This window comes from Saccostrea echinata, unplaced genomic scaffold, assembly GCF_033153115.1.
Source record: "Saccostrea echinata isolate AGI-Se365-2 ecotype Australia unplaced genomic scaffold, CSIRO_AGI_Sech_v1 ptg000047l, whole genome shotgun sequence".
NCBI lineage: Eukaryota > Metazoa > Mollusca > Bivalvia > Ostreida > Ostreidae > Saccostrea > Saccostrea echinata.
In genome coordinates, this window is record NW_026889796.1 from 4,483,189 (window position 1) to 4,497,702 (window position 14,514).

The 14,514-nt window shown below is 32.5% G+C and overlaps 1 protein-coding gene and 1 pseudogene across 1 annotated transcript; both read left to right on the top strand.

The window, feature by feature from the left end:
• The first annotated feature begins 1,009 nt into the window (after positions 1-1,009).
• On the top strand, positions 1,010-1,499 carry LOC133202703 (complement C1q-like protein 4; annotated as a pseudogene).
• A 2,684-nt stretch (positions 1,500-4,183) lies between these two features.
• LOC133202338 (coiled-coil domain-containing protein 15-like) lies at positions 4,184-13,546 on the top strand. Its single transcript, XM_061338139.1, has 11 exons — positions 4,184-4,329; positions 7,130-7,279; positions 8,746-8,875; positions 9,843-9,904; positions 10,360-10,476; positions 10,593-10,650; positions 10,943-11,065; positions 11,421-11,613; positions 11,934-12,125; positions 12,567-12,715; positions 12,948-13,546. Exons 1-11 carry the CDS (start codon positions 4,186-4,188, stop codon positions 12,995-12,997), a joined length of 1,368 nt encoding a protein of 455 aa, XP_061194123.1. The 5' UTR covers positions 4,184-4,185; the 3' UTR covers positions 12,998-13,546.
• The last annotated feature ends 968 nt before the right edge of the window (positions 13,547-14,514 follow it).

Here is a 14,514-nt window from a genome sequence, read left to right on the forward strand (position 1 = left end):
CGTCATTTCATGAAATTATTTATTATTTTGTAGGACGTCTCAATTAAGATTGTGGAATTTAAAACACAAGGAAAAATATTCTAAGAATGAGGAAAATATTAATTTAGAACCTAGATTTAAATAAAATAAAATACAATCGTGTTTTCTCAAACAATCATATTTATTAATATAAAAAAAAACTACAATATGTTGCCAAACATTTTATTTAATTCTTATAAGATATAAAAGACAATAAATACGATAGATTTCATTTGAATTTTATTTTTATATGTATTTTTGTTACACTTCCTGGGCATGATTATCGATAATAAAGACCGTTGATTGCTAGTCAGAGGAAACGCGGACTGAAACCCACGATCATAAACAATTCGATATTAGCACCATTTTTTCTTGCATTTTATTATGAAAATAAAAGATATAATGTAGAATAATACATTTTTTTATATAATTTCAATTTAGCATTAGTTGCTTATGTCTGTTTATCGAATGTTTTATCTTAAATACCTGCATGTCAAGGAGCAAAAGATCGCCAACTTTGCCAGTGAATAAATCCCGATTTGTACAATAAAGTTGTATTTTTGTAAAATACAAACTCTAAAAACACCTTTAATCTATCATTTCCGAGTGGTTTTACATTTGCCAAATAATCCGTTACTTTGCACCGGCGATTTTTGTAAACCCCTACTTTTTGCGTGAAATACGCACATTTTTAAGCATCTGCGCATGCTCGTACCCCCGTTTGGGGGTATGGATTTCCCATTTCCGTTTACCCCCGTTCGGGGGTTCGACCAGACTGTTAAAAAATAAAGAATAATAAAGAATGATAATGTAGGGTAGGGTCTGGTGTTTGATGTTGGTTGGATAGCGAATTAGAGAAAATCGAGAAAACTCGTTGCCATCCTGTCGCTTCGCTCGCTACGCTCGCGAAGCTCACTGGTAGGATTTATGCCTGTTTATCATTTATTTTCAACTTATTGATAAAATTGCCGACTCCTGTGATATTACAGAATTCAAAATGACTGAAACACGCAGATTCCAAAAACAAGGTGAGGTAGCCTTTTATGCATACATTTCAAAAGACTTTGGAGGAGTCGGTGTGGACCATGTTTTTCTCTATGATACTGTGGTCACAAATCATGGAAACGCATATAACAAACACACTGGCGCTTTCACAGCGCCCTCTATCGGTGTATTTGCATTTTCCTACACGATCTTGCGCATCCGGTGAACATGTTGCTGGAGAGACGGGCGACTACGGAGAAGTGTCTGTCCAACTGATTCATAATGGTGTGTACAAAGGTTCCATTCATGTGGATACTGAGGCTAATTGGGATGAAGATATGTCTACAGGGTCTGCAATCCTAATGTTGCAAGCTGGAGATGTCGTATTGACAATGTCAAGAGGTGCAAGCCAAGGTTCCTTCCATAGCAATCAGTCTGGAAGATGGTCTTTTGCTGGGTTTCAGATTGCTTGAGCAATGTATTACACGATAAATATATTTTATCTGAAATTACACTTATTCAGGTCATAAGCAATCTATGTAGGAAGAATGTTTCACCTTTAGCAATTAATGGACAGTTAACGAATTTTACACATTTTATACAAGTGATCTTAGCCCAATGACCTTTTTTCCTCTGGTCAGGGACGGTTCGTTTGCGTGCCAAACCTTTATTTTTGCTAATCATCCTACTACATATGTAGTTCCACAACCCTGAGGAAAGTTCTACAAAAAGAGGTAAATTCTTAAGTCCTAAGTCTAGGGTCTCCCAAAGTTATGACATATCGTAGAACTGTTTTACGAAACATATCGTTATTGCATGTCGTAACTGTTAAGTTGACGATTGAAAAATTGAAGTCATCACGTTTATCATACAGCTTTGTTGTACATGTAAGGTTACCATTAGTCTTTTTCTAGTAAATTATCCAATATGAAACAGATGTGTCAGACTCTGTGGTATCTTTTATATCAAGCTCACTGGGATATATCAAGTTGAATATGAAATATGAATGGAAGTAACTATTGTTAATTGATAATACGTCGTCTATATATCTAAATGTCGAGTTGAAGCCACAGCAAGTGTTTTCTTCTTCTCGTGTAGAAGTTTTTGAGTAAATTCTGCTTCATATGAATGCAAAAAGGTCTGCTAAATGTAATAAGGGGGCGCAATTGGTACCCATGGGAATTCCAACAGATTGTTGAAAGACAGTTTAAAATCAGTTTTAAAATCATAAAGATGCATTAGTAATGAAGACAGGATGATATGAGTGATTCAGCATGAAAACACATACTTGCACGTGTGCTTCGTCTGATTGGCTACCTCAAAAATCTCCGCAAGTGAGTGAAGGCTAAGCTTAGGTATATAATTTTGTAAATGGGCATATAAAAACGCATGATATATCTATTATATTAAGAGAAAGTTTAATTCATTTTCCTATACATGCATAGAATTCAAGGCATGTCATAGGCAGTGCACATTATGACGTCATATTCTCAAAAACAACCTTGTTTTTGACAAAACATTTGAAATTCACAATACATACATGTACATGTATATGTAAACAATATGAGGTTCTACATGGTATATACGAAAATTGCCATATACATGTACAAATGTAAGTCCATATGCAGAGATCTACCACTCTATCCATACAGGAAATACCCATAAACAAAATAATTTTAGATCTTAAAATTCAAATTTTGAACCCAAACGTACGACTTATTTCATGAATGTAGCATTACTGAGAGTTAAGGAGGTTCGATCCTGTGCTTTAGAGCAGATTTTGGTCTGGACCTTTATTTATGAAATTCTGCATGATTTTTACGTTCAAACAGTAAATCTGAATTCTACAATGCAAATTAAATATATCCAATGAAAAAAACGCAATTACACTCCATTCAATGAGGATTAAGCTAGGAACTATATTTTGTGGCGGAAGGTTTTTTTTTTGAGAAAATGATCATTGTTTCCCTTTTGAATTATATACAGTACTGTTAAGTTTAGATTCCTATTTTTCCATGCTGGGTGTACACAGAGCTGTTTTTTTGCAGTGAAATGTTTTATGCTGGTTCTGAAATTTCTATTAAATTATTTCTTATGATTTTTTTCATTATAATGTGACAAATATAGTAAATATATTCTGAAAGTCCAGGAAAAAATTTAGCCAATTTTAACATAAAATTAACACTTTTTTAGTTAAATCGAAAAATTTTCATCATAGACCCCCACTTTTGTTTTTCTTTTCTAAATATATAAGATAACTTTGATCAATCTGCCTAAATTCAGCAAAAGTTTAAGACTTTAAAATAATTTTCTTGCTTGTTAAATTTTTAATCCCAGAAAAATTACATTTTTTGAGTGCAGAAAGGTCAAATAATTGATTATGCGAAGCAGTTTGAAACTTTTTCTTAGTCACAATTTTGAAGCGTCTTTTTTTCAAATAGACTAATAGGAGTTTAATTTGTCTCATGATTTATTTGGATAAAAGCATTGGAGGGAAAACGTCGAAGATGTGATTTTTGATTAAGACACAAATTTCAGTGCAAAAAGGTCATATTAAATGTACTGTAGCGCCAAAAGAAGCGTATTGACCCCCATTTTTTGTTTTGATTTTTAATTAAGCTATGTGTGTAGAAACTAAAAATATACTTAGCAAAAAAAGTTTAAGACTTTAAATATCAGGATCCAACCTCGTTAATTGATCATGTTGATATATATATATTTTTTTTTACAACAGACTGAAGTTCTCAGGGACAGGTTTTGATTGAAGATAAACCTGTACCATAATAAATGGCATTAAAACGGAGGATTTTCAAAACACTATACAACCATTCACCACCGTGACGATAAATTAAAGACCAGGCTTGAGTTTTACTAAGCTTCTTCATTTCATCTTATAGTCAGATTTTTTCCTCAAGATAAGAAGCTTAATTAGTAAAACTCAAGCCAGATCTCAGTATTTTAAAAAAAAAATAACATGTTCTTGGGAGTGCTTATTTAATACACAAATGCATTTTCGCTATATACTATTTATTATATAGGTCCCAATCGCATCTTCTCAAGTTTTTCCGGCAAGATCGTTTTTTTTTTTTCGCTTGTCCGTGAAATTGTGATTGGTCCCTGGTGCTACGAAAATGTTTCCGGTAATATCCGAACGGAATTGTTGAGTCTGTACTCATGTTAAAGATGGCGGCCAAAACAAATACAGTCGGGTTGAGAAAAATAACAAAACCTGTTATAAGCACCGATGTGATGGGTAACAGGAATGTAGAAATTCGAGCAGTTGGTGCTTGGGTCCAGCCAGCGTATTCCGCTCCTGCAGAAGGCGTGGTATGATTAGTTTTCTTTAAAATATAAATATTCTTCGGGACTTCGTACAAGTCCGATCATGCTCACATTTAATTGAAAAGTCAGTTTATATTGATAATTAAAATCAGGAAATAGATAGAATATAAGTAGTGATTTTGGGATTTGAAGGCCATTTCTATGAGCGTGGATAGCTCAGTGGTTAGAATATTTAACTAGTAATACAGGCCTCCTGGGGGGGGGGGGGGGGGGGGGGGCTTGATGCTTATGTTTAATTCCAGTACAAAGTTTGTTTTCTGATAAATATAGTCTGAATATTCTTTTTGTTTTTGGGGTGGATTTTTAAAAAAAAAAAATTAAAGCATGCATTGTAAAATGATTTAAATATAAGCGAAACCCCACCACATTCTGCAAAATCTCAAAATACAGCTGATCAGAGGCATATGTTAATTTTGAAAATACAACAAAGGTCAGAGTATAAACAGGGCAAATAACAAATTTTGAATGATTTTTTGATCGATGAATAATTTAATTCTGGTTATCAGGTTATAATGAGGTATTTGATTGGATAAAAAAATTACTTTATATTGTATAAAATGGGTTTCCCAGGTCACAATAACTTGCATCAAAAACGTATCGATCCACCGACGTTACATTTAAATTTTGTTCAATTTGAAGTCATTTCATAAGGGCAATCATCCTATTTTCTTACATTAAATGAATGAAAATTAAATTATACGGAATGAAATTAATAGCTACCAAATTTATATGGTATAAACTGGGTTGGAACAGTTTACGCTTTGCGGTTTATAAAGGTTAAAAAGCATAAACTGCCCCAACCCAGTTTATGCTGTATAAATTGGGTAGCTATTAAACTAAATTCATTCCTTAATTAAAATCTTTATTCTGATATATATATATAATATATATATATATATATATATATATATATATATATATATATATATATATATATATATATATATATATATATATATGTAATGCATGTATTATGATTAAGATTGACTAATGAAATGCCAACTGCCAAAATATCCCAAGGCTTGCAAGAGTTGCAACTTGCCTGTTCTGTTACTGTTAGTATATCATGTATATCCCTGCCTTGGCATAGTACAGGCCCTTTCAGTATTTGCTGGTACCCGGTACTTTTACCGGGCAGAAATCATGATTGTACTGGCCAAAATATTAGTTGGAGTAAGTTTTTTTTTTTTTGGAGTAAATTTTTTTTTTTGTTTTGGAGTAAAATTTGATAACATTTAATAAAAAAATTTTGCTTCCACAATGTACCTCCGAAATTGTTAATGTGCCACCTGTTTCTAATCTTTTTGAAAGTCCTGCATAGTACCTTCTGTTTTCAAAATACAATTACACAAGTACATTTAAAAAGTATACTAATAGTATGATGAATTCATTAATTTGCAGGAAACATTCTTGTAATTTATTTATTTCTTGCTTTTGAAGAATAAAGTTATTTTTAAAAATAATTATTAAGTGTATGTTTTCCTGAAATATATTTTTATGGTCAAAATAAAAACTTAGAAAATCGTAACATTAACCCTTATGCATGCCCTCACAGGTGATATTAAATAGCAATGGGAGGCATTGTTTGAGAATCAGTAACACAATAATTATTATTGGAGATGCAAAATTTACGTGTTAAAAGTTAATCCAAGGCTTAATGATACATGTAGCATCATAATTATGAGCTCTTGACACCTTCAGTGTTTTACCCTGTGTCTGCATGCATTAACACAATTTTGTGTGCAAGCAGTTGATTGAAGACCAAGAGTACATATTGTATAATTTCTGCAATATTCAGTGATGGGAAGGAATTGAGGATAATAGAGGAAATTGTCATTCCTTGAAACCTATAAGCACCTCTGCTATATTTATATGTAATATGAGTTGATGATTTACTGCACTCGAAATGGCTGAACTTTCCACATCATTTACAGTAGATTTAATATCAAAAATATGTTTTGTCTGAAAATATCAGGTAATGTATAAGGTACATGGGAACTTCTCCAGTCAGCTGCTACAATAACATGAACTAAAACTTTGGGTTTGATATTATACAGGCACCTGTTACAACAACGTGTACTAAAATTTAGCAATTGATATACAGGCAGCTGCTACAATAACATGTACTAAAACTTTGACTTTGATATACAGGCAGTTGTTACAATAATGTATACTAAAACTTTGGATTTGATATACAGGCAGCTGTTACAATAATGTATACTAAAACTTTGGATTTGATATACAGGCAGCTGTTACAATAATGTATACTAAATCTTTGGATTTGATACAGGCAGCTGTTACAATAATGTATACTAAATCTTTGGATTTGATACAGGCAGCTGTTACAATAATGTATACTAAATCTTTGGATTTGATACAGGCAGCTGTTACAATAATGTATACTAAAACTTTGGGTTTGATACAGGCAGCTGTTACAATAATGTATACTAAATCTTTGGATTTGATACAGGCAGCTGTTACAATAATGTATACTAAATCTTTGGATTTGATACAGGCAGCTGTTACAATAATGTATACTAAATCTTTGGATTTGATACAGGCAGCTGTTACAATAATGTATACTAAATCTTTGGGTTTGATACAGGCAGCTGTTACAATAATGTATACTAAATCTTTGGATTTGATACAGGCAGCTGTTACAATAATGTATACTAAATCTTTGGATTTGATACAGGCAGCTGTTACAATAATGTATACTAAATCTTTGGATTTGATACAGGCAGCTGTTACAATAATGTATACTAAAACTTTGGGTTTGATACAGGCAGCTGCAGAACAAGAGGAAGCAAGAATAAGACAGACTCAAGCTGAAAAAGAAGCAAAGCTGAAAAGATTCAGAGAAGACGTGAAAAACCGAGTGCGATTAATGGAAAAAGCACGCAAACAAAAAGAGCTAGAAAAGTCCTTCAATGCTGTGAGTTTCCATTTTTAACTATTGATATAATGAAACGATATAATGAAATGTTACAAAAAACACGTTTATGTACTCTGTGGATTGATTATTGTTGTATAACAGTACTTGCAAAGGTGTTCAATTAGTAATTCTGGACCTGTTTACTTTCACAGTTTCTCCATATTTTTAACAATTTAGCAGTAAAACAATTATTGTCAAGCAAACATCTGGAATGGATTAGTCATGGTTTTCATAGCCATTTATTATGATAACTTTTCTTTAATTTAATCTCTTCACCTGAAAAAAATTGAACTGATAAATGATAAATGTGAGAATTTTAATGATAAATGCCAAATCTTACTGAAAATCTCATCTAAAATACTGACAAACAACAAAAGGGGTATACAGCTCTGTAATTTGATTTTAGAGTCCAGACTATCAAAATGCCTGTTGCATTATTTAAGTGATGCAGAGACAGATTTTATTCTAAAAAGTTCACTTCGTGTAATACATTACATAGCTGTACAATGGTAAAAGAGAAATACCTATAGATTCAGGTCATTTATTGACAGTCAAAATAATTTTATTTTTTATTTTTCCTTCAACACAGTTTATATAGCAGAAAAACTTGAGTACGTTTCAGCAGCCATGCAGTCTTCCTATTCATCAATATTCTTTAAACATAGGGGGCACCATCTCTTTTCTACAACTTCTCTTATACCACTGAATAAAATTTAAAGAGACTTTCACAAAATCCTTATTACATAGTTCCACTGTGCACCTTTTATTTAACGTTTTGATCAGACTAATATTTGGGGATTCCCATAACAAAACATGGACTTTGCAATTATACTCATATGGGAGTGGGGGGTATCATTTTTTGAGCTCATAGCTCATATTACCTCTATTTTGTTTTGTTAAAGATTTTTACAGCAAGAACCAAACTTTAGGAAAAAATTTTAAAAAACCTAATAATTGTCTTGCCTTACCAAAATTTAATGGGATCTATTGTACTTACATGTATAAATTTCTAGGACACATATTCAAAGGTTAAGATCAAAATGTCAAGATCATTACATGTAGTTTAACCAAACTTATGCTCTGTATTTGTCAGATTTCTATTCATGGCTAGACTATATGCTGTAAGAAGAAGAAAACTTGGTCTTTTGTTGTATTGTATATTTTATCTACACAGTCATGTATGATGCAGCTAGCCGCTCATTAAAAATTCAAATGAAACATGTCTTTTTAAGTTACCTAACATTTTCTTCCTGTCGATTGAAGTGTATCCTTCATAAAGTTTGAACATTTTCAGCTCTTTCTCTTGATTGACAAAACTAAATTCAACCATTTTAGATGAAGCATGTATGGATGAAGTGGAAGAACAGTTATGAGTGTCGTTATCCCAGTCTCCCAGATATTTAAAAAAAAATATGTTTATAAGATATAAATACTAATTATGGGTATTTGTAATCTTCACTTTGCAGGTTGAACAAGAGCAGAGCATCTTGCAGCAAAGTGCCTTCAGTGAAAACATTGTCCCAAGAAAAGACAGTTGTTTGATCAGAAAACATGGAACACATGCAATTAAGCAAATACGTCCATCTAGTTCATATGGTTAGTATTGTCATTACAGTCATTGGATATTGAAAGTTTATGAAAGATTTGTATTTTTATTTCTTTATTAAAGTCTTAGTCTATTAAATGAACATTTGCAATTACAGGCATTGAAGTTCAGGTGTCCTAAACATTGAGTTTCTAGGATGTACTCATTTTGAAATTTTTGGCCTGAGAAAGTAAAGATTAATGTTTTTGGCCTTGTATTACTATTTTCTGTTACAAAGTGTTAATGGGAGTTATCTCTCCCATTGTCATGTATCAGCTGGTGCAGTACTATGTCTTATTACATGTGTAGCATGAAAATTAAGTAGTGCTGATATATGAGGAATGTCATGTGTCTAATCTAAGGCTTTAGATTGGTGAAGAAGAGAAATTTATAGTAGTAGTGCCTTAGTAATGCAGTAGAAGAAACAGTGGTTGCATGGAGCAAACAACTATAGAGAGGATGGAGACATAAGACTAGTATCAGTTCACGGTCATTTTTTAACAGTGAAGGAAATTACTGCCTTCCCATAAAAAATTCTGTTTGCGAAATAGAGACATTGAAAGTGTGCAAATATAAGTAAAGTTGCTTGATATAATTCACACACTGCACCTTGAAAACAATAAAAAAAAAAAAAAAGTTAAGAGCTATTTCAATTGTATTTATGCATTTGATAGACTTATTTTAATATTTGCAAAACACAGTACATGTATTACATTTTTCCAATATTCATATTATAGATGTTTTTCATAATATAGTTTTATTATGAAAAACTGCAATATTATAATTTTTCATAATGAACCACACTGATAAATGTTTATCTCGGTAAAGGCAGTATGACAGTACATGTAGCCATCCATAAGCACGCTTGACCTGTATATTGAATTAATTCTGTTTGATGTATGCCTGTTTCTAAATTGACATGTGAAAATGCGTAGGCTCTGAATCCCTTTGTTGTTAAGATTTTCCTTTTTTTTATAGAGGGAAACATGAGAAATAGTGAGAATTCAGAGGAACATGCATTCATAGATCACACAGAGGAGGTATGACTATCACAGTTTTTTTTTATACCACCAAACAGAGTTTGTAGAAACAAATTGTTTTGGGGGATTTTCCAAACTCTTTAAGGCACTACCTAACATACATACTAGGGTGATACAACCTACCACTAAATGGTAGGTTGTATCATCCTAGTATGTATGTTAGGTATTATGTTAGGATGTATCATCTGAACATACTGAGGATGTTAGTCTTTTAACATCTTTTAATGTTAAAAGATTAATAATTTAATAAGCTAATATTTTGCCAAAAAATGTTTCATTTTGATAAGTAAAAATTAATAAATCTTTAGGGAATAAATTATTTTGTTCTCCCTGTTAAATTGAGTTTGTATTTGTGAGTGTAAAGGGGGGGGGAGGGGGGGGGGGGTGAAGAAGAGATTTGGTAACATATGTGTACATCAACATTTCATTCATGTACAAGAAAATTAAACTTAAAGGTACACAAAGTAACAAGACAGGCCAGGAGCAGACTAGTCTCTAAGCAGATATTAACAGACGATGTCATCTCTGATGGACTTCCAGGAGGGGTGTGGAAGGTGTCTGTCTCAAGAGAAGTAAGATCATAGACATAATATAAATTTAAGATGGTTTGTCCCTTAGGTCCATCTTGTTTTATCTCTTGGTTTTCAATTTTATGGATAACCTACCAGGTATTTACATCTAATTTTAGCTGCCTCTGAGATCTTCAAATGAAAAGACTATTAAAGATGCGGAAAAAGAAAATGAAGGTAATTTGCAATCTTGCTTTGTTTTGTATTAAATTTTGAATTTTTAACATCAATATATTTTAAATGAAATTGTTGAAATCATGGAATTTAATTTGGTGACCACACAAGGGATTTCATTTTTTTTTTTATCTACATGTACATAGTTATTAAAAGACTGGTGACACAGTTGAGTCCACTGGTCTATTATTAAGGATTCATTCTTTTTATATACAGAAAGCAAGTAAACATTAATTTTGTGTTCGAAATGAATTCCCATTTTAACCTAATATTCTCTTTTCTGTGTATGTTCTAGATACTGAAGATGAAGATAAAGACAAAGAAAATGAGAGTACAGACCCTCTGGATAAAGTGGTCCATTTCAATCTACAGCCTACATTCCATGAAATAAAACAAGGGAGACCAAGGTGTAAAAGTGGTAAGGACATTATTTGTAGAGTTGAATCATTTTATTTGACGAAAATTGCTTCTTGCTTTCATGAGATAAGAATTCTCTGAAAGAGATTTTCAACAGGAATTACTGGCTTACATGCCACAGTTTATTATTCCCAAACAAGCTGAAATCATTGTAATTTTTTTATATAAATATTGCGGTTGTAAAAATTTGAAATCATACGACTTCATTATTTCTTAATGTTTCCTGTAAAAACAGGATTCTATTTGAAAGTATAAAAATTCTAGGAAAAATAATATAGGTGATCCAGATTTTATTGCCATCAATTGATAGATTGAGTTATCTTCCTTTAAATTTCTGTAAATTTGCCATTCTTTAGCCCATGCTTCTCTGGGGGGCCAGAGTCACAGAAGGAAGCCGGTACCTGATATTTATGCCGGGGTTCACAAAGAGGAGCAGAAGAAGCAGCAGAAGTTACAGCAGGCTACGTACAGACGGCTGTTTATGGACATAGAGAGGGAACAAGTCAAGGAAAACATACGCAGGAAGGAACATCACAAACGAATTCAAAAGTATGAAATAAATTGAAATATTTTCTAAGTTTAGCCCCTTCTTGTCTTTGAAAATAAGTAAGATAACACTTTTAATTATCCATTTTTTTTGGTGCTAAGTGACTGAGTCTGTTGGAGTCTGTGATCTTCTCCTTGTATGAGCAGAATGAAATAGGACAATTCTGATAAAGTGAATTATCAAAAGACATGTAGCATCAACCCACAATATTGGAAAAGAACTGCCAGATTTATACTTGCCAGCATAACTTATTTTTTACTTCACGACTAATGTACCTTTGTTTATATGAATGCTTGATTGATTAATATGTGGATATTTTCAGATTAAAACTAGAGAAGGAAGAGGAGAGGAGAAATGAGGAGGAGATGTCCTTGAGGTCAGTAGAACCTCGTGATCCCCTCACAGGAGAAACATCACTGGAGGCCCTCCAAAGGGAAATTGAGGAGCATCGGCATGTGGTACAAGTCATCAGGGAAAATGAGGAGAGACTTCGTAAAGTCAAGGAAATGGAAAGGTACAATAGGAATACATTCTATATTCACTAAATTACATACATGTAGGTCTGTGTATTGTTTTCATTACTCTTTAGAGGTTAAAATACTTCTTGCAAATTGAAATATATATTGAAAGTAAGTGAAAACTGTCTAATCAAACACCTGTGCAATCCGTTTCTCTGTGAATTCCAACCTCTATTTTTATTCCTATTTTACAACTTCCATGTTTTTTACAACTGTGTGCTGACACCCTATTTCAATACAAAATTTGTCTTTAAGTGCATGTTGGATTAGACAGGTTTCACTGTATTGTCATTATAAGGTATGTTGCAAACTTTCTGAATTGTTTATAAAAGATGTGCACAGTAATAATACATACCTACATGTAAATAGCAGTTACTACATTATAAGCAGGACTAAATGTGCTGTTACACATATATGAATGTCAAAATTATTCCCAGGTTTGTTGAAGCCCTGAAGCAACAATTAAAGGAGAAGATGGATAAACGTGGGGTAGAACTGCCTCCTCTATGCTGCTGTGGGATGACACTTTGGGACACCAATCCTGACACCTGTGCCAATAACTGTGTGTTCTACAGAAACCCCAGAGGTAAAGGCTTGTTTGTCGGGGAAAATTATGTTGGAAATTTTATTCTGATTTGTATACTTCTGATCCTTTAAATGAATTGGAGGGGATCATAAAAAAGAAAATATAGTCTTCCTTTAGATGTAGTTAGATTGGTATTGAGACTCTCAATGTCATATCCTCTAAGATTTCCAGATTTGAGAAAATGTGAACAATAATTGAACATTGAAATTTAATATCCTACTCTTACTTTCAGGATATGCAAAGGCATTACAGTCCTTGCTGATGGCAAATGAAATATCCTGAAATGGAAATGTTTAAAAAGGCAGAGAAATTCAAAATATTATTTATTATCTGTGATATTTATGAAAATGTTCATGTATTCAAAACAAGTTTAAGGAAAAGTATAAACTTAAATTCAGATATATGATTTTAAAATATTCTGAAGGTGGAAGAAATGAATTAAAGTATTCATTTTTGGAATTTAGACCACTGATTATCATTGGAAGTACATCATCTAATTTTATTTCTAGAGCAATTTGTGAATATTGTAAAACATGAATATAAGCACAAATAATGCTTTTTGTTGTATGGTATGTACAAAACAAATGTACACATCTTGAATATTTATTTTAATGAGCCTTTCTTTTGTAAAATGAACAGTTTTGTAAATGCTTGAGACAAAGTACATGTGTTTGTCCTATTGCATTTTTATTTAGCTGCCAATAACTTGTTATAAATGTGTTTGTACATGTAAATGTAAGTGTTAAAAGCTCATAAAATATAGTTTCCGTGAAACTGATTCGGTAGATGTTTTAGTTTATTCTACAATTTTAATAAAAAAAAATCACATTCTCCATGTTGTATTATGAAAAAAAACCCAGCAGTGTTGATTGAAGTTGCATCAGTTCTAAACTGGCCGTTACGAACTGCTAAATTTTTTTGAGAGTTGGTGGTAGAAATGAAGATTCAACCTACAGCATGAAGTTGTTAGTGTAACGGCTAGGTGTAATTTCATGAGACCTTGTCAGAAATTCCTCAGCAGTGCCTCTCGGAATCGAGAGGAATTTGGCTTCCTTCTTTTATATAAAACTTAATGAAATGTTTGTTTTAGTTATTTTTTGGGATTGATAGAAAAGATATGTCTTAAAAAGATTATTTATGACGAAAAGGTCGGAAAAAGTCCGGTATTAACGGGTATATTTTTGGAGGGGGGGGGGTTATCCTGTTCTCGGGAACCTGTGACTATGTCGAGATTACATAATACATGTATTTATAAGTAGGGTATACATGTATAGTACTGCTTGTCCGCAAGAAAGAGGAAATTTGGAACGGGATTCGATGATTATTTTTAGAAAAATGTTTTCGATCCGGTGAAATAAGGAAGTTCTGCATTGATTGATTTATTGAATAAATGATTAATTTATCGGGAGGAACGTAAATTATTGTCGTGTTATAGGGTAAATTAAGTTTTTATGCCCCCGGATCAAAAGATCCCGGGGGTATATTGTTTTTGTCCTGTCTGTCTGTTTGTCTGTTTATCTGTTTGTCTGTTTGTTTGTCTGTCTGTCTGTTGTCAACTTTAACCTTGCCCATAACTTTTGATTGGTTGGAGCTATGACTTTCATATTTCACATGTGTATTCCTTGTGACAAGACCTTTCTTTGGGTACCATCATATGTGACCTTTTGACCTTGGAGTTTGACCCACTTTTGCAAAATTTTATGAGACTTTAACCTTGGCCATAACTTCTGAACAGTTGGAGCTTGGGGTTTCAAACTTCACATGTGTATTCTTTGTGACAATGCCTTCTTTTGGATACC

Coding starts and splice junctions, on each gene's coding strand:
- LOC133202338 (XM_061338139.1), top strand. CDS start 4,186: ATGGCGGCCAAAACAAATACAGTCGGGTTGAGAAAAATAACAAAACCT. Junction 10,477..10,592: donor AGGTGTCTGTCTCAAGAGAA/GTAAGATCATAG, acceptor ATCTAATTTTAG/CTGCCTCTGAGATCTTCAAA. Junction 10,651..10,942: donor TGCGGAAAAAGAAAATGAAG/GTAATTTGCAAT, acceptor TGTATGTTCTAG/ATACTGAAGATGAAGATAAA.